We start from the raw sequence: 24,812 nt of genomic DNA on the forward strand, positions 1-24,812 counted from the left end.
GCTTGTGGAAACTGTGAAAAGAACTTGCTCTGCTTGAAAATGCAGTGGAAGTAGCTTTTGTGCTTCACAAACACACGTGTCCTGTATACATGCTTCACAGTGCAACATGAAACATTGCAGTAATAATGCATTGTACAAGTGTCCATTGCCAACGGGCGTCAAAATATGGGATTATCATAATGGCTCCGTGTTTGAAAGCCGGTAACCCACTAAAAAAGCACACACGTTACTGCACCTATTCTCTTAAAGCCACGTAGTGGGTGGATGGCAAATTCGAAAAGGTTTCATGCGCTCATTGCTTGAAGTACGCACTAGCAACAGGTTGTCGCTATCGCGTTCAACTCCTAAATGCGAAGCTTTATGGTTCCCTAATTTTTCGATTCCCACTTTGGTTTGCGACGACAGATTAAACATCATAGGATAACTTCACAAGAAAATGGTATGCTATGGCATGAAAACAGAAAAGATTTGCCTGGTGGCCTGTCCATAGGACATACGTCGTGTTCCAGATGCGAACGATTACATCCATGGGCACCGAACAACGGATAACGAATCTGCTGCGTTCATCGTTGATCCCAAATAGAGACGAAAAAACTCAGGCCTCTTGGCTTTGAATGTACTTGCGGCTCTTCGCTAATGGACGGATGTGCGTACCCTTATTTTACTTCTCAGCGACTTCGGTCGACCGAGGAAGTCTCAATTCGAAAAAGCAAGAAATCTGAAAAGACCGACGCGATTTCGCTGTTTCCTTGGCGGGGCTGCTCAAAAGTGCCGAGGTGCTCTTTGTGCTGATACTTTGTGCTCAACAACGCCTCCTACACATTTCTAGCAAAAACCAATGAAATAATTGGTAGCGCGCTGTTCTTTTTTGAAATGTCATAGGAGTCGCGGTGACACACACAAAAAAAAAAAAAAAAACGCCAGGCCTTCGTGGAAGGAGCAGAAGAGTCACAGTGAAAGCAAGAGTGGCCTTTCAGAACCTTTTCTAAACACTCATTGGGTAACTGCTGCAAGCACACTTGCTGGGTACCCAGTATTCGCTATGCTATCTTTCGTCATTCTTCTGACGCGTGGTATCCGCTAAACACCTGCAAGGAATTTTGTGCCAATTGTTCATGCATGCAGGGGCTGACGACGATGATGAATTATGCCTGAAGTGGGTATGCGCCACAGTTAATAGGTGATCAAGAACACGCTTTTCTAATGGTTTGGAGCACTGGACGACCCACACGTTACGCTATTTTCATTGTGTGACACCTGGCTGCTCTTTTGCTGTTCTAAAACGCTATCATTGAGTGCGTTTACTTTTCCGACATCAAGCCTGCGTAAGGCAAGCTTGCGAACTATTTCCATGCATAGGTGTGGCTCAGTGGTAGATTACTGGGCTGGCACGCAGCGGACCCGGGTTAGAGCCCCACTGTGTTCTTCGTACTACATTTTTTTTCTTATTTCGTGCGATAGTGGTTACAGACACTGGCGGCGCACAACTACGGCACCGCGCGACACTCAAGTTGCGATCTCGTAACAGCTTTCGCTGAAGTACAACCAGTAGAATTATTCGGTTGCAGAGGAATAAGACGAACGCAAGTATAGCCGAAGACTTGAGTAATAAAACTAGAACGGCTTGGAAATTCGGGCTTTAAAAGGGGTAACGCTTTTTTTCTTTCTTTTTTTGCCGGTCACTCCCGCATTAACAGGTTGAGGTCGTGCCTGCTGCTCTGTTCTTGTTATGGTGGACAACAAGCGCCCAATGTCGTGATTTTCCCGCTGCTGCATTTGCCACCTTGGCTAATCTTTTTCTATCGCGACGGCGCATCTTTCCTGGGCAACGGTGACCCTAATTCAAGTGCTACTTCACTAGTTAATCGTGCGTAACTAGTTCAGTTATTGACGAAACAAGGTTCAAGAGGGGGCGCAGCTTCGAGCACTTGCAGCAGGATTACAGCGCGGGCTGCAGTGAAGAGACTGCAGTCGACACTGCAGTAGCTTCAACAATGGCAACAAGCATCTCCGATGGAGGCGGAAATGTTGTAGGCCCATGTGCTCAGATTTCGGTGCACGTTAAAGAACCCCAGGTGGTCTAAATTTCCTGAGCCCTCCACTACGGCGTCTCTCATAATCATATGATGGTTTTGGGACGTTAAACCTCACATATCAATCAATCAATCAATCAATCAATCAATCAAACAATGGCAACAAAGGAAGCGAAGCGAGCTTTCAGTGTTGTTGCTTCATCTAAAGCGACGCCAACCGGATGGCGTTACTGCAACTACAGTCTTAATTATTCTGTGACCAGCCACGTCTGTTAAACACGAGCACACCGTGCCAGAATGCTCACTTGCAGTGAGTAATGACCATGGTGGTCAAGGCTTTGCTTCTCGCATATAGTCGCCGACATCTGCTTGCTAAGCTCATCGTCTGCGCTTCTCATACGCTAAGACACTGCGCTTCCATTAGGCGCACGCCTCGAGAAAGTTCTCAGGGCCACAGCTCACTGACTGGTGAAATTTTTAAAAAGCATTTGGTACAGAGGATTAAACAACATGTGAGGAGTATCAGAAGAGGCACTGAAAGAGCCAGGCCATCTCGTTCTATTTGCTGTATAAAGGAAAAGGAATATCAAAGTATCTGCATTACTTTCTGGGGTAATATCGGAACGTCTAAGTAAAATGAATTACCGCTTTACTTCAGTAATTGTAATTGGTTACCTTTCTCGGTAATACTTGCAAGTGTAGAACACAGTGGCGGTGTCTTGCTGTTGAGCGTACTGTCGCAATTTTTATTCGGGTTCTAGGCGAGTGTGTCCCGAGAGATAAAGAGCGAATACTTCAACATCGCTGATAAGGTCGGCATCTAATCCCGGCCGCGGCGGCTGCATTTTTGATGAAGGCGAAAATGCTTGAGGGCGGTGTACGTTGTTTTAGGTGCCCGTTAAAGAACAACAGGTGGAAGGAATTTTCGGAACCCTCTATTACGGCGTCTTTCATAAACATATGGCGGTTTTGAAAGGTTAAACCCTAACAACTGTGGTTGACATCCAAATGCAGCGACACATCACGTTGCCACCGCCGTTCTACGTTATGCGTGAGCAGTGTATTGTGTACTGCAGCCGAGCTTCTCTCCCGTGCTTTCGTTCGGACACGCAGCGCCATCTATCGAGGCTCTCACGAAGTCTCACCCACGTTTTGCTCCGCCTATGGCTCGGTGGAACGCCGATGCGCGTCAACGCTAAGAATGAATTCCCCGCTAGCCGTGGCAATTCATGGATCAGCGTCGGACTTGTGGAGTCACTGTAACTTATTTGTTAAGTAAGGAAGTGTTGACAGAAAAAAATAGGCTTAATTAGACTTTGAATCGCATTAGCAGCTTCAATAAGCTCTCAACGGTTGCTCGAGATGATCGAAACCACGGAGGAGCCTTCCGCGGCTCCATTATTCCCTATCGAGTATTGCTTTGGAACATAAAGCCTCGCTGATTCGTCACTTGGTCTATAGTCAATGAACAGCAGCAATATGTGCAGACTGTTACGACAAATCTACAGGAGGTTGATTCTCGTTAGTTATGTGAAACATTCTAGTGACTGACATGAGGGTGTAGTGGTGGCATCGCTTCGCATTTTTTTCCCATTAGAAGTGCTCGTCGTCCAAAAGAGACATTATTATACTCTGGGCCGTTGTCACGCACGCTCACTACTTTTGTCTTTTCGGTGGGTTCTCGGAATCGAGGGCAATAATAAATGGATCGTCCGTGTGGCTCGGCTGTTGCCAGTTATTCGGGAAAACACTCTAAGTGGAACGTCATCCGCGACTTAATGCGAGCTTCGCGGTAACCGCATCTGTGTACCAGAGCTGATGACATAGCCGAAAAAAAGAAGAGAAGAAGAAGCTTGGTCAGCTCTGTGGAAATGAAATGCTTTTCGAGGAAAGCGCTGGTCTATGTAGAGGATTCTAGCTGAGGCGCGTTAGAGTGGCAGTGATTTGCCTCCTGGTCTCGCGTTTTGTTTAAGACTATATAGTGTAAGAACTTGGGGAGAGGCCTGAAAAAACGCCTAAAATATATGTCGCTGTGACATATTTTACAGCGACGTTGTCTTTCTCTTACCGGGGAAAAATGATCGGGGAAATTATCCCAGTTTAAAGTACCTAGCCGAACTTTCTGTTTATTTTTACTCCCGCTACACTCCTATATTATGGACACTGAAGATGTACACTTAAAAACACTAAAAAAATTAGTGGTAAGTAAGATGTCTTTTAATGGCATCGCGAGGAGCAGTGAGAAATTCACGAGTTCGATTTCACCTGGACGTGTTTTTCACTAAATAGGAACAAGATATACATAGATAGATAGCTAGCTAGCTAGATAGATAGATAGATAAATAGATAGATAGATAGATAGATAGATAGATAGATGGATAGATGGATAGATAGATAGATAGATAGATAGATAGATAGATAGATAGATAGATAGATAGATAGATAGATAGATAGATAGATATGTGTGGTTTGACGGTGCGAAACCACCATATGATTATGAGAGACGGCGTAGTGGAGGGCTCCAGATATTTCGACCACCTGGGGTTCTTTAACGTGCACCCTAATCTGAGACAGGGCCTAAAACATTTTCGCCCTTATTAAAAATGCAGCCACCGCAGCCGGGATTCAATCCCGCGAACAGCGGGTCAGCAGCCGAGTACTTTAGCCACTAGACCACCAGGCGGGGCAAGCGGAATATTGGAGGCTGGACGTAATAATTAAAAAAAAGCATAGCAAACAGAGCATATGAGTAGCAGTCTTGGGGCTAAGGCACTATGGTGTAGTGGCTAAGGCGCTCGGCTACGGACCCGTAGGTCGCGGGATGGGGCGGCATTTCCGATGGAGGCGGAAATGTTTGAGGCCCGTCTGCACGTTAGGTGCACGTTAAAGAACCCCTCGTTGTCAAAATATCCGGAGCCCTATACTACGGTGTCTCTCATAAATCCATTATCTTATGGTGGTTTTGGGACTTTAAACCCCAGATAATAATTAGTTGACAGTATGCTCGATCAGCCACATAAACTGTTGCTCTCATTGGGCTATACTGGCTGACTAAATGCCACTGTGGAGCCCAGCACTGCGTCAACTCAGAAAAAAGAAAAGTATCATGACGTAGTGCGTGATGGCTCCGAGCCAGGTTATAGGAAAGTAGCTCCCAGCAACACGTGTACTTGACTGCAGCGCGCTCCGGTAATTATAACCATTCTTTCTTTCCGTTTCCTGCGTCAATTAAGTGTTATTTATATAAGTTTCTCTTCGTTAACGTTTCGTGCGTGAGAAATTTATTGATTAAAATGTAAAGAACATTAGAAATTGTGGTATGCTTAGACGAAAAGCACGTGCTTCTGAACTTTTTTTAAAATAATAGGTTGTTTCCTAGAAAGGGGTTGTGAAGTTCATTTACCACTATGTCTCTGTGGTAGATTTCTAAAAAAAGTTTCTCATCACTCACTTGAGTCATCCTACAATGAGGCTCTAAAGAGAATTCTTAAAAGCGTTATGTTCGCTACTAATTTTGTGTAAAGGATGTCGTTAACAAGAAACGGAAGAACCGCCGCTGACCGCGTCGTGAATAAATTTCATTTTGGCCGTGTGGCGGCCGCAGTAACCAGGTTTTGCAGGTGCGCTTGCTACGAAAGATTAGAAGGTGCCTTATATTTATGTAGTTTTTGACATACGAAACTACCTTGTTCAGTTAATGCGAGATACATTATTTATCTCTTTCATGGAATATTAAGCACTACGTATCTTGTTTTTTTTTCTTGTTTGACAAATAGCCTTTTCTCCCTCCACAACTCAGCGTATTTTCATGTCGCTCTAATTATTCATGTTCCCACACTTTATCGAGCACAGCATTTCTAGGCTGCATACTTTCCCTTGCTTCCGTTTTAATCTTTGATTGTTGAAGACGAATTTCAAGCTTGATGTGATTCGGTTAAATTTATCAAAGCGGCGTTGCTTTAGCTGCGTTAAGTGAGTGTATCGGCATGAACCTTCTTGCGTTTACAAATTACGTGAGGATCGCGGACGAGGAGGAAGGGGCTACTAGAGCCGCGGTCTTGAGACTTTACGTTTATTCTCCCATGCGAACGCGCTTGCTTCTGCGACCCTTGTTTCGGTGACTGAGTTCATGTTATGTTAACCGAATAAATCAGATAGGAATGCATGCTCCTCCGACTGCTATATTTATTTATTTATGTTATTCTTTATCCGAGATGAGGGGGGGGGGGGGGTCTCGGAGAGGGCTGGTAGAGGGTGGAAGAATGCAACTTAACGCTTCGAGCCTCCCACAAGGGCTCCGATTGTGGGCTTGCTGAGAACTAAGCGCCGACGTGTACACAACCAAATCCCTCTTACGGAAGAATGCGCTGTCGTTCTTACGCATCTTTTTTTCTTCATTTAAATCTCTCTGATTTTTTTCTTCTTCTTTCTGTTGCTGGCGTCACATCGAGTCGACCTCTGTGCTCTATCGTTCGCGGCTCCCTAAAAAAAAGAAAGCATGTTCACTTACGCAGGAGCACGAAGATATGTGAGGCTATGGATGCCGGAGGTCAATGCCTATAACAAAGCCGCGTCTACATATCAATATCCCGTGCTTCTAAAGAAACTCATAAACTGTCAGCGCTAATACGGCCCATAAATAACGGCTTTAAATAAGGCACGTTCTCCCGCGCGCCGACGCATCTATAGACGCATTTAAGCTGCGCCGTCGCGTCAGAGCACGCGGAGGCATAGAATGGCAGAGCGGCGCCGTCGGATGTTTTCTTTGCTTTCTTGTTTTCACTTTATTTTCTTTCGCCGCATCTCTCGGATCTCTTCATTTTCTCTACTTACGTAACGCACCCCATCTCTACATGGAAAGCATAGGGTGACCAAAGGAAATAACCAATCGGCGCAGGGGAATGCGGGGTCGTGAAACAAGATTTGGTTTTAGTTCACTTGATTTCTGGAGGGTCGCGTGTGACTCTTAGCTTGCCGTTTGTTTTCAAAACTTAGCCTGTTATGCAAACACATACCGTGCAAGGCGCAGGCCACAAGCTAACAACACCATCTTATTGAAAGTCGATTGCGTCAGTGAGACACAGATTACGATACGAAGGACAGGATTCGGGTACTTGCGGAGTATCCTGATTCGCTGTGAGCAGCTGGGATTTCTTAAAGCTCATTCAAGGCGTTCACAGGCACATCTGCGTATTCGTTCTTGGCATAGGTGGTCCGTACAGCCTCGGTAACTGCAGAGCGCGCTAGTCTGGAGGCTGAGTCACGTCAGTGAAGGAGGCGTATCACTGCTCCATGAGCAGCAAACAGGGCAAGCATTTCAATTCGCATGTTCTCTCGGGCTCTGGCCGCGCCCGCCTTCGGTAATGTTCGCGGTGCGGTATAGTCGCCCGCTATTTGCTCTTTTGAACAGTTGCCGCGTAATAATTTCCTTCTCAGTTTTAGACCCACGACGATAGCTATAGCGCGAGAACAAAACGACGACACAGAGACAAGAAATTCGCTGTGTGGTCGTTTCGTTCTCGCGCTATAACTATCGTCACGCCATACCAACTAGGCCAAGCTGCCACACTTTTAGACCCACTTTGCGCGACAGCGAATGACCTGTCGCTTCGGGCAGTGCCAGTATGAACTGCCCAACGCACCTTCTTTCAGTAGGAGTAAGGGTGCACCCTAATGCTTGTTTTAAAGCGCTTTGTGTTACGTGCATATCGGTGCCCACTAGGTCCGCTCTTAAGCGAAAATGCGTATTCAGCTGTTAGGAGAATTCATGCTACCAAAACGCCTTAATGAAAATTAAAAAAAAATTGCTGGGTAACTTTTGGTAAGTATCACATATAGTTTTACCGCATACACGATGTTGCGTGAAATAAATAAATAAATAAATAAATAAATAAATAAATAAATCTGCCACACTTTGATAGCCTTAACGAGCCGATATGGCTGTTGTCAGAGCATTTCCTGTTGCACCGTTTTCTCAAAGGTCTTGACAAGCAGGGCTGGGCATGTGTCAACAGGTAAACAACAGGAAAACAACAACAACAAAATGAGGCGATTCTGCACTGAACCACAAGTGGCTGCTGTTTCGCTCGAGTAAAAGTTTGTCTTTTGTGTGCCCCCCCCCCCCCCTCAAAAAAAGTGCGCTAAACGTAGACCGTCAACAGATAAAGTGAGACTCAGGGTTGTGCAATGAAAAAGGAGGCGATATAACCATGCCCAGCGTCCGTGACAACATGCGCGTTGGTGGCCGGTGTCCGTGCGTGGAGACCTTCATGAGTTCGTCGCTTCCTCGGCCACTTGGCCGGGGCCGTCGTCTGCGGACGAATGTCACGTTTACGGCTCAGCGCCAGTTCGTTTTGTCTGAGGCACGGCCGCCGTCATAAAGTGTGGGCTCGGAGGGAAGACGAGGGAAAGGCACAGTGGCCGCAGTTTCGGTCGCTCGGCGCGAATATTCGATTAACGAGTGTCGTATTAACGGGTGTCGACTATACCCTTCTCCGGGGAAGCGTGTCCGCAAACAGCCGCCGTTTTACGACCGCAAGCCAAGCCAAGCCGCCTTATAACCTAGCCCCGCGTGGCGCGGCACTCGGGGCAAAGAAAGGCCCCCAACCTCCCTGTTGCCCGGCAGGGGCCCCGAGCCGACAAAAGAAGCCTATTTCACGCCACCTGGCCGAAAGAAAGCGGCTAGAAGTCGCGACCAAGGTCGATGCTTGTAAAAGTGATTTGTTTCCACCCACCCCCTTTGTTTGTCTGTTTGTTTGGCCTCGATTCTGCACTTTTTTACCTTCATGTGCGTGACTCGCTAACTGAAAATTTCGGCGGCCTCCTACGCGAGTCGTAAATGCATGAATTATGACCGCCGTGTTTTCATCTGGCACGGAAGCTCGCTTCGGCGCAATAATCCGTCACATTTACGACGGAGACTGTAAAAGAAACACGGTCGTTTCGCGTGGCGCCTTTGTCCTGAGAATTTTATTCTTTATCAATTTATTAACTAATTAATAAGGAGCGGGCGTAAGGAAAAAAATATCGTGAGCTTGATGTTGTGGAGCCCCTCATGAACACGAGATTACGTTAAAACGAGGATGACGATATGATTTTCAGTGAAGTTCATCGGAAGCAACAAATGTCGTAGCCCTTTGGGATGGTCCTTTCAACAAATGCATGACATAATCCATTTTGGTTTACTATTAACTATCTAAAGATTCTTGTCGCATCGTGCGCAGTGGCTACAAATGCTCCCCGAATAGAATTCAACGCGCGTACCATGCCAGCGGCTCCTGTAAATTTACGCGCATCATGACCGAAGGCAGTACTCTTTTGACTTGATGCTGTCCCTCACTTATCAGCCGTGCACCGTTAATAGAAGGCCAGTTACAGTGATAACGTGGGCAGAACCTCACTTGCACCAAGAATGAAAACCATTACATAGTGCCTCTTATGGTTGTAAGTTACGCTGCGCGTTTGTTCAAATCATATGAGCCTTTAATTTTGTGACGGAAAATTCTTTAGCAAAGGTGCTAATGTAGCTACATTGACAAAGACTAGTGTTGGCTCCAGCGACACGCCTAGTTGTTAAAAAATGTCTCTTTTTTTTTTTCTAAGCTTTCATCTTACCCTGTAGTTCTGCGTTATCTTTAGTGCGTTCATATTTAGTGAAATATTTTTTTCAAGCATGCCGGTAATATTGACACATTTTATCAACTCGCTTCGAGCGCTTGACCGCAAGTATCACTTGAATCTTGGGTTTTTGTGTAGCATAATTAAAAGAGAAACTGAGTCTGCAATGTTTTATGTTTTTTTTTTTTTGACATAAGCCAGGTCCGTTCTTTTACCAATAGAAGTGCCGTCGTTCTTTCTGCTGCTGTTGGTCTCTTAGTCTTTCTTTTCGAGTTTAGCGCTACAAATCGCGTCATTCAAGGCTTGGCTCAAAGACTGACAGGCCCTTTTTCCTTATAACAGTTACACTGTGTGAATAACTTTCTTATATAAATGCTGGTACAAGGCACCGCCTTCACGATGCTTTTCATTCTCAAGTGTCCTCTCCAATAGCCCAAACCTGGTGGCTAAAATTATGTTCGGCTTCGCCAGTGGCTTTGAATGAGCTCTCACGGCCAACTATGCAGCGCTAAAGAAATACATTTTTTTTTTCTCTTTCGAACACGGGCCCTGTTTTCTCACGCCCTTCAAACGTATCGTGTATTCGAGCGTGTTCGCTCCATATCAAAAGAATGCAGCGCCAGTACGTCTTTTTTAAATCGAGGAAACTCCCCAAACATGCTTGCATTTCCATAAATGAAAAAAAAGCGAGTGAATATTCAACCATGCAATGACAGCCGGTGAAGCATGCCTTTAATATGAGCATCCATCTTTTAATTTTTAGTAGCGAACGCCTTTATATTTACCAATGCAATCTGCTTATTAGCCACTTTTGTTTAATGGATGGAAGGTAGATTAAATATAAGTAAACCAAATACCGTACGTGTGCATTTTCACTCAGTGCTTGTTAGTAGCAAAGGAGTGATTTTTTTTTTCGTTTAAATGTGGCAGCGGGGCACACACATCGGCGCCGAACTCTTTTTTTTAATATTTTATATTCATCGCACTTTTTTTCTGCATTAGCTAAGTGGCTGACTTTTTCTCTTCTTGCTCGACGTGGCATCATTAAAACGCGTTACCCGGGACTCCCGAATTCTGAGCTCCACCCTAGCAGCCGCGCATTCTCAATGAGTCAGAAAATAGCAGATCGAGACATGTTTCGGCATCGGAAATCCGGAGCACTGCCTGACAAAAAAAAAAAAAAAAAGCCAGAGCCGCCCGCCGTCGTGCGGGTAGCAGCAGAAAGAAACGGAAGACACGCAAAATAAAAGCATTACAGAGGGGCTGGTGCGTCGTTGGGCAAATATCGCCCGCGCATTTTGCAGCCTGCTCCTGGAAAGGAACTGGGTAACAAGCGGCGCCAAAGGTGAATTGAATAAAGATACTTCCGTTCGGGACTGTGGGGCAACATGCGGCGTCGCTAGTGCGCGCGCGCAAAGAGGCCCCAGTCGCGTGACAGAGGGAGAAATAGAAAACTGCAAGAAAGCTCGCGCGCTAAACTTCGAATTTCTTTTTCGTAAAGTTTCAACCCGCGCTTCTTTTTCCGGCTCTCATAAATAACAATTATGCGCAGCCCAGAAATGCCTCTACCTGGCTACGTAAGCCTTTTCGTTCTTTTCTTTTTATTTGCTACTTTCTCTCTCTCTCTCTTTTGCGTGAAGGCTTAAAGAGTTTTCGGTTAGGAAACGTCCATTAGCAAAGTCACATTTCTACTCGTTTTCTATGCCGTTTCTGCGCAGAGTATAGATGAAAAAATTCTAGACGTTTTCGCCATGGCACACGCACGTTTTCGAAAGGTGCCAGACGTGCTGTGCTACAGACGCCAGTGTTGCAGGCACTACGAAAACTGAAAGGTTACTAAATATATAATTCAGTGCGATTAAAAAATGAGGACACAATAACGCGCTGCTTCACTTCTTAACTAAGGTAATGTATTACCCTCACCTTTGTAATAAAATATAACGTTACCTTATAGTTATTTATGGCTAAACACTTGAGAACAAACTAAAATAGTTTTTTAAAAGACATGCTCTGCATGCAGCTTCTAACCAATAGACTAAAGTTGTTCATTAAAAATACCGATTTAATTAAAAAAACTACCTAAATGTGCAGGAATTTAGTAATATTATAGTGATGTGAGGCTGATACCTTTAGAGTTTTAGTTCTGATGTGTTCTAAGGCTGTGGAATATGTTTGAAATGGTGAATAAGTTTGTTCCACTTGAAATCAAAGTGAAAACAAGACTTTTTTATTTCGAAAAAATGAGATTTCGCAATCAACGTCAACTCCACGAAGCAAAGTTTGCCGAACTGTTGAGCCGTTTAGAGGGACTATTTATTTTTTTAGAGATGAGGCGTAAATAAATTCTTCGAAGTGTGCTGTACATCTGATGACAAGACAAAAGTATAGACGCTGCTGTGACAAGTAAAGCATTTAATTGCACTGTTCCTAAAATATAGACAATCAGATAGTTTCGCGCGCAGAGAACATTTATTAAAAACTGCGCATATTCACCGCAGCGATTGTTAATCTTTATGCGAAGTTGTTCACAGTCACCCACGCTTGTTCAGGAATTGAATATCTAGAAACACTGGCGCTGTTAAGGATTAGAAAAATGAAGAGTAAAGTAAAACTAACATCGAAAAAGAAGTTCGTTAACAGGGCTTGGTTATTTTAGGTAAATTATCGAATAAGGACAGCTCGCTGCTGAATTTAAGTCTATAAAAATTTAAGTCTAGCAGCTGCGTGCAGGGCTGTCATCGGATGGTTTTTCCCGCCACTTGCAATGGTTAATACATTAGTGCCTACACTTTACGTATACGCGTTACATATATGCTCTTAATAGATGCATCGGATGTGATTTTGTATTTGCTTTCAGGTAGAAGTGCACGGTAAACGTGACGAGAAAGCGCGAAGAGATATTGAATTAAAGCCTAGCTAGTAACGTTACCCATAACGTAATGCTAAGATAGTTACCGTTAGGGTAGTAATAGTTACGATCTCGAAAGAGTGACAAATGTCGCCTTGCCGCCAACTCTGGTGGCAGGCCTGTTCAAACATCGAACCTTGCTAAATCAGTGGTATTTTTTGTATAATAATAATAATAATAATAATAATAATAATAATAATAATAATAATAATAATAATAATAATAATAATAATAATAATAATAATAATAATAATAATAATAATATTATTATTATTATTATTATTAAGCCAAAAATTAATTCTGTGATCTCATGCCCTGCATCTCAACGCCGAAGCCACCAAGGCACAGTGGGGAATTACTACCGGCTGAGACCGACATTAATGTAGTTTCTTATAACTGTATGCGTATTTTTCTTTCGGGCTCTATGTATGCCTGCCAAAGTTTTAAGTATCCCCGCCGAGAGCCGTGAGCAACGAATAACTTTTTTTGCGTTTAAATTTCCGTTTCCTCGACCTGAAAGAAAAAAGGCAAAAAAGAATAATATAAAAAATCCGATAAGGAACTTCTCTAGGCGAAACAACAGACCCTGGGTTCGACAAGGAGCCAGTTCTCCCTAGGTGCTCGTTTTTCAATCGCGGTAGTGCAATGAAGCAGGCCTTAACAACAACTACATCAACAACAAAAACAACAACAATGGGGAGCAAAATAATAGGAGGAAAAAAATACCGCCAGATTGAACATTCTTATATGCGCGTGCTCTAACCCACCGCGTGGCTCGGAAGACATTTACAGCGAAAAACGCGTCGATGAAAAGAGAGGCGGAAAAAGGAGACAAATATCTCGAGCAATAGATGAACGGGAAGCAAATACAAGAGAAGGAATGCGCGGAGCTGGCCAGTCAACACTGAGGTGAGGATAGTCGAGTGCGCCGAGAAATGGGCGTCCCGGCTCTATAAGGAGCGCGCGCTAGTTTGCCTCGTTTTAGGGAAGCGTCGGATGCCTCCGTGCCGCTACGGTGGGCAGCTCATAAATCCCTGCGCGAGGCTTCCAAGTTTATTCTTCTTTTTTATTCTTTGCTATGGGGCTCGGAATAAAAAAAAAAGAAACACCCTCCTTTTTGGTCCATAGAAGCCGGTGCGGAAGAGGCCCGATTGACTTCCCAAGGTCTCCTCCCTCACCACCCTGCGAACATACAGGACGACGGCGGACTGACGGAGGCGGCGCCGTTCTATGCTTTCTCCTCAATCGGAGGAGAGGAGGGAGCAGCGTTTGCTCGGGGATTTATAAGGAAAAGCGGCGCCCTCGGGAGGGATTTCGGCGCTCCGAGAGTCTCGAAGCGAATGCCGTATGCCCTTACGACGACGCGAGCGAGGCCTCGGCGGCGTTCGCGATGGCCGCGTGTAGACCACCCGAACCCCCATCCCGCACTGACGGCCCCCGAAGCTCAATAGCGCTGGAAACCGAGAAATGTTCTATTTTTTTGTGTTGTTCTTTCTACCACTCGATCGAATCTACGAAGTTTCAGCTCTCACTATACTCTAGTTCTCCACTGATGCGCATTGCCGCTCATGCACACGCGCCCTCTCGTTCGCGAGCAAGCGGCTGACCTCCGTAGATTTTTATATTGCTGCTTGCTGTCTCTTTTTTTATCGTGTGTATGTGCGCCCTTGCGCATTCTCAATGTCAGCCGTCATAGTCGAAGCATAAAGTTCTGCCCACCGAAAGCTATAGCGCGCTCATAGACACGTACATAACTGGCGTATCACGCCAAGTGGGATGATAAAGAAGGCAGAAAGGGGGAGCAGATTGTTTAAATTGCTTGTTTGCATCCGGGACGATGGATAAGAAGAAAGTGCGGAAGAAAAAAAGCACGAAAGAGGCGTCTCTGATTTTTTTTTGTGCAGTTTTGGTATTCGCCCGTCGAATCCACGAAGGAGCCGGAAGATAACGTGTGTGCCAGAGAAGCCTCGCTGCTGGCGGCGTGTCGAGTGAATAGCGGCTCTGGCGCAAAGTCTTCGCAGCCGTCGCTCGCTCTCGCTCCCTTGGGGAGCGTCTTCTTGGATGAGGCCACCGACTTTGGAACGAAGCAGCAGCGCTGCTGCGCTTTCCATCTCTGGCTAGTGCTGTTATGGTTGTTGTTCTGAGCTTGTTGCGGTGGAGCTGTTCCGGTCTCCCTCGGGAGGCTGATTTCTTTGTCTAGCGCGATTTGGTCGCGTCATCCGCGCCTGCCAGCCGAGGCTTCAGCCGTCATTTTGCAGCTTAGTCGCCTGTCTCGCGCAAAACGGGATGAATAAAGGAGAGAAGAAATTGGGCGACCCTGTCAATGGCGAAAGGCGCATCTATCGCTAAAGGCGCAAACATCGCACTGGTGCGTGCTAAGTTCGCTTTGTTGGTTTAGCGCTTCATCGGGGCCTGCGTGCATGTTGCGCACTTTACGCGGGAAGCTATAGCTGACAAGACATTGAGGCTCTTGCTTGTAGTTGAAGGGTAGTGTTCGAGGGAGTCGGATGGTTTATATTTTGACAGCGTTCTCTCCCTTTTATAGATCGGACCTAACGTGACTACGACGTTAACCAAGGGAGCTTGAAGATAACAAAAAAAATTTCACATCTAATTTGTTTAGAACGTTGAAGGGTGACTCTCGTTGGGCTCTTTGTTTGCGCGAACGTTTCCTAGGGCTGCCCGTCATCTCTAGTGTCAGATATTTCCCGCTCCTATTTGATGTATTCTTGGCACCGTGAAGCACAGAGTACACCGTCGGTCCGGAACAGACCCAGAAGTTTATGAATTATGTAGGCACTATCAACGAGTGCCTTAAATGAAACATTATTTTTGTTTTGTGTGGTCGGCTTTTTTGCGTTGCAAAAACGCATATGAACTAAGCAAGCTGTGGTGCTGAAACAGCTTTATGAGAAACCGAAAATTCCACAGGACTCCCACTGCATCTCGGCCTTTTTACCACGCGCATGCTCGTTTAATGTTGCTCTCGTAGCAATCTCAGTAATTACTAGACAGAAACGAGAAATATCAGGATTTCTTAGTTGATGTAGTTGATTCTGCTACAAACCTTATTGGCCAAAACTTGGAGCTGAGGAGCAGAAATTATATCATTGTGAGGCTTTAAAGCATATCACACTTGAACAGTATTTCAATATTGAAGACATTAATTAACTAATAAATATCTAAGACCACTAGCCAAACAGCCCACAATCTGTAAGTACGACTGGAGTAATTTGTACTGACAATTAGATACGTTAAAGGAACTATCTTTGCGGAAAGCTTTGAGTATGCAGTTGATATTCATTCAAGTATAGGTCTTTATGGTCTACGCATGCCACTGAGTAATTTAGTTTTGCATGGGACTCACAAGTAAGTGCGCTGATCGCAAGTTGTGCATTTGCGCTTATACATGCTCCGCGAACTATACTGTATGTATACAGCCCGCAAAATCCTTCGCACATCCTCTCAAGCCGTGTTCAACTTGTAAGCTTGTTTGATTTTACGACTACTAAAGTTGTAACCTCCCTCAGTGGCTCAAAAGCCATTCTGTGCTCATACAGACCCCTATAAGATCATTTCGTCGTGGAAAAAGAAACCAAGAAAACTTCGTTGAACGGTTTTGTGTTAGGCGTGAAGGAACAAACACGCAGATGGGCAAATGCTTGAGACCCTAACTTTGGCAGTCTATAGTCGCCTTCGCAAAGCGTCACGTCTATGGTAGCCTGGGAAAAAAAAATAGGCCCAAGAAGTAGAGAGAACAATATTTCGACTCCACAAGTGCTGCAGTTTACGAGATTTGTTAGAAGCGTCTACCATACCTCGTAGCACTTAACCTCGTGATATTCGAGTCAAATATGATTCTGCAAGATGATCTTCATTTATTTTTGCATGTGCTCCGCATAATCAGTGTCGAGGGTACGCACAGCAGACGAACGGCACATTCGCTCTTCTTTCTTTCTTTCTTTCTTTCTTTCTTTCTTTCTTTCTTTCTTTCTTTCTTTCTTTCTTTCTTTCTTTCTTTCTTTCTTTCTTTCTTTCTTTTTTTCTTTCTTTCTTTCTTTCTTTCTTTCTTTCTTTTTTTCTTTCTTTCTTTCTTTCTTTCTTTTTTTCTTTCTTTCTTTTTCACTCTAATGGGTACAGCGGCAAACTTACGGCGTGGACCGAAGAGTATTACTCTCTAGGGGAGCGCCATCTATAGAGTTGGAGACACACGTTGTGTTTGCTATTCATACTCGTGGCCTGGACCTTCAGCCGCTTGCGACGTTGGGTTGCCTATTGTGTTTCGTTTTTTTTTTTTGACAAAGGTGCGTTGTGCATATTGCGATGACGTACCACCGAGAACCACTACGAAATATATACAAATATATATATACAGCTTCGTTTTCACTAGTGCTCATTTGGGATCAGTCATCACTGCAACAATTGTATTACTGTCACTCATATCACAGTGACAAATGCCTATGCATTCCAGAGAGTACTGTATTGAACAACATTTATTGGGTTAATGATTTTGAATGTTCAGCCAAGTTTTATACGTTTTATTTAAGTTCAAGCCAGAGAGATACTCTTTGCATATCGTCGCCATGGAACACTTCACACAACATTGGAAGTGCTTTCACTCTGGTTCAGTGTGGTGCCCTGTAGAAAATCAGCTCAGTCATTCTTTAGAGTCACAATTTCAAACTTTTTAAGCTATCACATAGTAACATCGCTGAGAACGGAGGTATCCATTTTGATGTATTGAGCAAAGCACACAACATGCCCGTTCACACAACACGCCCGTTCTTGGCGTCCACCTTCAAGCGCGAAAAAAAGCTACAATAAGCAGCTGTACCTCCACGTCATTCAACTAATAACTGAGGAGAATATTTCTCGTGCATTGAGTCACATCCCACTCTCAATATCCGTGTACTCCGCTCATCTCGAGCGGAGTACACTTTGGAGCGGAGTACAAATGCTTTAGCACTGATCTTTCGTTTTCATTGTATACGGTCTCGTTGTCTCTGCAGAGTGTAAATAGGTTATGGCCGTCATCATGCCCATCATTATTGCCGTCATGTTCGAATAGTTGGACTGTTAGAAGATTAACAGGAATTGTTCCGAATCTGATGTCCGTCTCGCACTGTTTCTGGCACAGACGCCGGCAACGCTCCAGCCGCATCTGAATCGCGATCGTGGCAGGTTACCTGTGCCAGTCACGGTGCTCTTCAGCCATGGTGGCAGCCGCCATGTCGGAGTGCTATATAATGGTGAAAACCTGCCCCTGTGACGTCACATGAAAACTGTCTGCTAAGAGTAGATACAAGAAAGGGAGACGAAAAAGTGAGTGTCGATTTAGCGGCAAGTGCGTTAGCACTGTGTCGGGGGACGCGGCATAGGTGTCGTCGAGTTGCTCTACTGTAGGAGTGACAAACCGCACCACCAGACCCACATGGCATATTTTCAACGTTCTCAACAGGCGCGGAGCATCTGCGTGTGCCCAATGAAAGCCGCCAGCGCTGGGAAAAACGCCGCAAGCGTCTGAACGCGCTCACTTGCGCCGGCACCTCCTTAAACCCGTTCAATTCCGCATGATGATAAATGCGCCTGCGCAGTAGAGGTTGGAGCGTCACGCTTCCAATTTAGAGAGCCATATAGCTCGAACTCACCATAAGAACCTTGTTAATTACGCTTATTTATTGAGGTGCATCGGTATTTATTGGATGAGCCATCAAACGCAAAAATTGACCAGTGTCGGCGCCAACACGAGCGATATAAGATCATCAAGTGATGGTGTCACCATATGACATCATGATGATGTCACAAACTACTAAAGTTTTTTACGTCATCGCGACGTCAAATCAAGTCACTTCGCATGGTGGCGTCAACACATGTCATCATCGCTTTACACCATAATCGCTTGGACAGAGGTCGGCTGACCAACGCAGCCAACGGTCACCTTTCGCGTTTTAAAGAGGTATCTAAAGCCTTTGGCCCTATAATCAGTAAACCAGAAGGGTAAAGCTGAATAGAATGTTTTAGTTCTTACCTCACGCTGAGGGAATGGCGGAATGGAGACAATAGAAAGATACTCCCGAGTGAAATTAACAGACACTGTTGCATATGCTATTGAGTGAAGTGATCAGCACTATATAGTTGTGGAAATTTATTGCTGAAGCTGTTTGTGTTATTGCTGAAGCCGGTGATTACAAGATGCAACTAACTACAAGAGCCAAGAGATTTCGTGAGGGGCGCGGAGTTTTTTCTTATGTCCTTGCATTTGTGTACTTATTTTTTTGTGCATTTCAGTTCGTGGGACACAAACGTGATACGAGCGATACGAATTCTTTCTTTTAAGTCACGCAACATTCGTGCCTGCCAGCTGCTGTAAAAATACGTTTCTCTCACGGTTATTCTTTTTTTTCCCCTCGGTTTGTTTGCCGCGGATGTGCAGAAGCAAAACCCATCATTTCGAGCATCGCTTACATCAAGAAGTATTTCATTTCTTCTTCCGATGTGGCACAAACACCTCGCAGAGCTTCTGACGATCCAAGATATTTTTTTTGTTTCTCATCTGAAGCTTTATTTATGTCTCGGTCGGTCCTCGCACAAAATGGAATCGTTGCACGAAATCGCTTCGAAACAAAACCAAAAGTGAAATTTTGCCAGCCCAGAAAAACCTTCGATAAGTTGAACCATGGGTGAAATAAGAAAAAAAAAAAGTGAGAGGTAATGGAAGCTGAAGACTATGCGTTGTATACGGCAGCTTCCGAAGACACAACCCGCTCGCAATGCGAAAATGCACGTGAGTAAGATCGGGTGTACGGGCAAACAATAAACTAGTAAACAGATAAAGATCGTACAAATAGCAGCGGCACGTAGCGATGCGACAAAAAAGAAAAACAAGGGAATGGAAGGGAACAAGTACAGGCAGTTGGCGCTCAGCGATTCTTCCCGTTCTTCATCGAAGCCCGGCCGATTCCTTCTGCCGCGTCTCATCCCCGCCCCCGTTCGTCGCACACGCACTCGGGCCGTGTGCCATTCACGCGCCGGCCACGGAAACCTTCTGTTGCGATTCTCACCGCATGATTTATGGGCATCATCCGAACCCTGCTCTCCTCCCGCGCAAAAACTTTTTTCCGGCGGCACAAATCAGCAGAAATAGATTGATGGGTGAGGGGCACCCCAATTACCTGGCGGTCGGCGCCGTGTGTGCTTCCCTCTGTTCTTGCGCCGGAGTTTCCATTCGTTTACCCCGCGCTGTTTCCCTCGCCGCACTCGGCTTCCACCATTGTCTCCGAAACTCCCGACCGATCCTGCTCCTCGGAGGCGGAGGAGGCCGCTCCACCTCTGCGGTCTAGGACGTCCTTCTTTTTTCTTCCTACCCGCTGTCCTCGGCCCATCTCGTCGGAGGAGCCGCATCAGCGCTCCTCTCCCTCCACGTATGCGCAATCCGCGCACAACGCGAGAGAGGAGTACATATAGCCCAGCAGCGGTCCGACTGATCTCGCTTCCAAAGCGCGCCGTGTGTACGCCAACATCTGGCGATGTCCCACAGATAAGGCGAAAACGGGAGCGCCTACTTTGCTATCCCTGCCTCCTCCGGCGTTTCTGCCTCGCCGCTGCTGCGTTCATTTGCCGGGCGGCGCGCGTCTCGGAGTTGCGCTGTTGTTCTGCGCCGCAGCGTCTTCGGAACAGCAGCAAGGCTGGAGGAATCGCCTATCACCGCCCGCCCAGAGGAGCGACGAAATGATGAGGGGGTGACGTGGGAAGGGCAGGCGATGACTACCTACATGGGAGACGCGAGAGTATACCACGTCTTGTATCCAGCGATTCGTTAGGGTTTGTTTGAGCGTGTATGCGTGCTTGAGCCATGCGGAGAAAAAGCTCGTCAGTATCTGTCCCGGATGTTTTGTTACCGTATACTGTAGCAACCTGTATAGACTGTGGGTGGTCATTGAATTGTTGGAACCTAATCTATCTCGGGCGGCTCCTTTGTTTCCGAGCTGGTGAAACAAGAAAATAAGCCATATTTCAGCCAGAGTTTCGAGTGCATGTCTACAGTAAATGAGGGAACCACGGTAAGTAATGGGGACAGACAGGAGGGGCTGTATAAGTAACGGTTGTTGGAGAGGATGCACGTAAGAGTGAGTGGCTATCTCTGAAGAAGAATGAGCTCCCGTATTTTTGGTAAATTATTGCTATATCCCCAAATGCATATCTCGACTTAAGACTAATATCATAGCATTCAAGCACCTTTCCAGCAACGCTCGCCAGCGCAATTCACCTCTTCGTTTTATTTATACGACGTTGTTTAAACAATGATGATGCCTAAACAACATGGAAAACAGAAAGGATCAACACTTAGTCAAGTGTAAGTGTTGCGCATTCAGGCTCCACGTGAGGCGGACCTACAGTTTTCGCAAAATTATTTCTGGTGTTTCACATGACACGATATGCGACTGTCAGGCATGCCGTCAAGGAAATATTTGTGATGATTTCAAGTTCTTTACCGTACACATAAAAATGATGTTACTCAGCTGCAATCACGCTGGAGTATAATTTCTCTCTGCTGCGTATCCGGTCAGAATAAATTGTGCAGGCGCCAAGCGACAGTGGCACCATCACACAGAATGACACAGAATGACACAGAATGGCGGAAAGCAGAGAATGCATAATAGTTAGCCTTAAGGTAGTTCAGTTTTATCTGTTTACGATATAGTACGTCTACGAGTAACATAATTTAGCGAGAGCCACTCGTTGTTAAGGTGGAGCGCACAAAACACCCATCATGCTCTTGGTGCTGTAGAAAAAGCGTAGCCTCACAGGCAGGCCGTTAGGCAGCCTACAAAGTTTCACTTGGCGCTTATTTCAAGGTAAAGAATTGAAACAGAAGTTTGAGGAATCGCAAATGCATTCTTTTTGGTTCTTCATTTTTATATAGATGCCATGCAGTTTACGCATTGCTCTGTTGACATCAGGATGCACGGATGAAGTACCGTGTATTTTTCTGCACAAATCAGCTGACACGCATAAAAGGAGCACATTATCGACAGTGGCCGAACGCTTGTATTGTTGCTGTGCTAGATATTTTTCTGAATGTGCAAGAGTAGCTTATTCCTGGCTTTGAAACGCCCGCTGATGGCTTCACCACGTTAAAGAACAAACGATAAAAGGAGCAAACAAACAAACAAACAGACAAACAAAAACATGGCTGCAGTGTAACTACATGTCGGACTTCCACCTAGTTACGTGGACGAGGTGTCCTGATCAGTTATTTTTCATTGCCTTTTTGTTTCTTAATGGTCCATATGAAGTAGGCGTAAACAAAATGAGCACGGCGGTATCTGGAAAACACAGTCCGACTGCAGTGGACCGGCAGCCAGGTAGATGAATTTAAATTTTGCGCTATACGTATACTATATCAAGAGCTAACGATATGGCGTTGCACAGTTTTACTCGTTGTCGTCATCATCATCAGCATCATTGTCAGCATCATCCTCGCCCTATGTTTATGTCCACTGCAAGACGAAGGCCTCTCTCAATGCTTGCCACTTGGCCCTATATGCGTTGATGGAGCTGAATACATTTTATCACTACAAACTTAATAAATTAATCTCATCATCTAACATCCAGCTCTGCATCCTATCCTCGGCTTCCTTTAATTTCCCTTGATCTATTCCATGATTGCCCCGCCGGCGTGGTCTAGTGGCTAAGGTACTCGGTTGCTGACCTGCAGGTCGCAGGATCGAATCTCGGCTGCGGCGGCTGCATTTTCGATGGAGGCGAAAATGCTGTAGGCCCGTGTGCTCAAATGTGGGTGCACGTTAACGAACCCCAGGCGGCCGAAATTTCCGGAGCCCTCCACTACAGCGTTTCTGGGAATCGTATGGTGGTTGTGGGACGTTAAACCCCACATATAAATCAATTAATTATTATTAATTATTACATGTTTGCCTGTCCTAACGCATTACGTGGCCTGCCCAGAATTTTGTTCTGAAATTCAGTAATACCTAGTTTTTAAAATTATAGTTGCATTTAAATAATCGAGGTAGTAGCAGGTCATGAAAGGAAATCAGGGACCCTAACTACTGCCGGCAGCACAATATCTGCAATGATCCTGACTCAATATCAAGTCCAAATCAGGCAGGCACATACGAACTCCAAAAGAATGACTCGCTCTCGACTCTCATCACGCCGTTTCCGTCTCCGAGCAAACGCGTAAAAGAACAATATCATGTAGTTCTGTGTGTAAAACCTCGCGCGAAAGGGGGAGAGCACAAGGAGAGCGTGTGCACTGCGGAGAGAGAGGGAGAGAGGCGATTCAAGTGCCGTTGTTCTGCTCGGGGCTGGAATCCTGCTCGGCCGAACAATGCGTGCGCACGAAGATGACGCGTGTGCGACGCACCCGGGAGTTGAACTTGCCGACAAATGAGGCGCGAGCGCCTCGCTGCTGCTGCGCAGGAAAAGAAGAGTACGGGAGTAGAGAAAAAAAGCACGTGAGAGGATGCAAGAGAGAGGGAGAGAGAACGCTGGCGGGCGACTCGACCAACAGAACTCGGCTGCTGCTCAAATTCCTCGAGCGGCGGCTTCCAAAAATGTTTTGGGCGCGTTTTGCAGATCGAGTCCGCTGGCATGCCGGGAATGTCCGCGTCGCCCAGCTGCGCTTCTCCGTCTGTCCATCCACCCACCGGGCAACGGTTTCGTGCCTTTGTGACAGGCGGCTACTGCCGAAAGCCACAGTCTTTTGAGCAGCAGCAACGGCAGTCGCACTCTTGCCAGCACGGACGAAACACGGCGGCACTCGACACTTGCTTCTCCATAAAGCGTGGAATGCGCGACATTAGTGCGGTGGCGGCCACCGTTGATGCTCGCGGTGCCGGTGCACCACCATTTCTTCGTCCGCTTTCAGTTAGTTCCCAGTTTTGCTTCTTAGCGCTGGCTACGTATCCTTCTGGTAAGTGCAGTCGCCAGGGCGTTGGCTTCTCCACAAGACGCGCGGGCGCATACGGGAGTGTAAAGTCCGGAAGCCCGGGCTCGTCTTGTGCGTGTCTCGCCGGAGCGTGGCTGCGAGAGTTGAGCGTGTCCTCGCAAATTTGGGTTCTTTAAATATGAGAATGATATTATTCTTAAGAGTAAAACCTACCAAAGAGTTCTATAATTACAATTCAATGTGTGTTTTTTTTTCTGCTATACCCTACGCTTCGTTTTGTGAAGACCGCCAATGATTTCACTACGTAGCAGCTGCGCTTACTCACTGTTTCTGGCCACTTACGTTTCTAACAGACAATGATAAAGGTTGCATGCTTTTGCGAGCATACCACTCCGTGGTATGCCGTTGCGCTCCAGCTTCTCTTCTAGGGGGATCAAATAAAAACACGCACAATAGAAAGTACTGTGCGAATGATCATTCCAGCGAAAAAAGATTCCATCGAAAAAGCAGAAGAGGAAAGTAAAGTGGAAAGATGTAAAGAGAGAATGAAAAAATCTAGAGCATGTTAGTGTTGCTAACTTTATATTATAAAGTCGAAATAATCAAATTGACAAAAAAAAACTAGGGAGCAAAATAAGTAGCGTTTTCATAACACATGTCGTCCACAAAACGGACAAAAGAATAGAACCCCAAAATAAAGTGATGCTGCTTATTGTTGGGGTTTTATGAGCCAAAAACACGATCAATACCATCATGAGGCACGACGTGGGTTCTTTTACGGGCACGGGTATACTTGTATATCTGCTCCATTCAAATGCTCCGCCTCGGATGGGAATCTAACCCACGTCCTTGATCTTGGCAGCACGGCACCTGACATGCTAAATTATCGGCGGGCGCACGAATATTTGGCACGCAGTGTGCTACACTAGAGTGTACAAACGAAATAACCTTCAAGCTCACACGAATTATAAGCCAGCACATTTTTTATGCTCAGATTTATTTGGAGCATTTTAAGTTTTATTGGGAAGCTTTTTTTTTTTTGATGGGTAGTGAAGTTAGTTGGAGGGAACTTTGCCCTGGAAGTGATACTCGAGCTTAAAGCAGCTCTCTTCTTTTTCGTTGCCTCAGGTTCTTGCAACCAAACGCTTGGAATGACAAGCGGCGAAATCAAAGACGAAGACATCTCGGCCAGTTCCACTCACAATGCCGCCAGTGTGGGGCCGCAATTCGCCAGGTGAGTGACGCAAGCATAGATATTGTCCTTTGCTGAGGTTAAATATACGCAGCACCACAGACACTTTAAAACAATGAGTATGTCGTAGTCGAACGAAGGTAAGGTTTG

General features: G+C 45.6%; 1 protein-coding gene across 3 annotated transcripts in view; it reads left to right on the top strand.

The window, feature by feature from the left end:
• Ddr (discoidin domain-containing receptor 2) overlaps positions 1–24,812 on the top strand; it is a 279,939-nt gene that overhangs the window by 193,252 nt on the left and 61,875 nt on the right. For all 3 annotated transcript variants that reach the window (XM_075879176.1, XM_075879177.1, XM_037414002.2), the window contains exon 3: positions 24,599–24,704. In XM_075879176.1, the coding sequence (XP_075735291.1) occupies positions 24,599–24,704 (106 nt within the window). The remainder of the gene's footprint in view (positions 1–24,598; positions 24,705–24,812) is intronic.

The sequence above is a fragment of the Rhipicephalus microplus genome, chromosome X (assembly GCF_043290135.1).
Source record: "Rhipicephalus microplus isolate Deutch F79 chromosome X, USDA_Rmic, whole genome shotgun sequence".
In the NCBI taxonomy this organism is placed as follows: domain Eukaryota; kingdom Metazoa; phylum Arthropoda; class Arachnida; order Ixodida; family Ixodidae; genus Rhipicephalus; species Rhipicephalus microplus.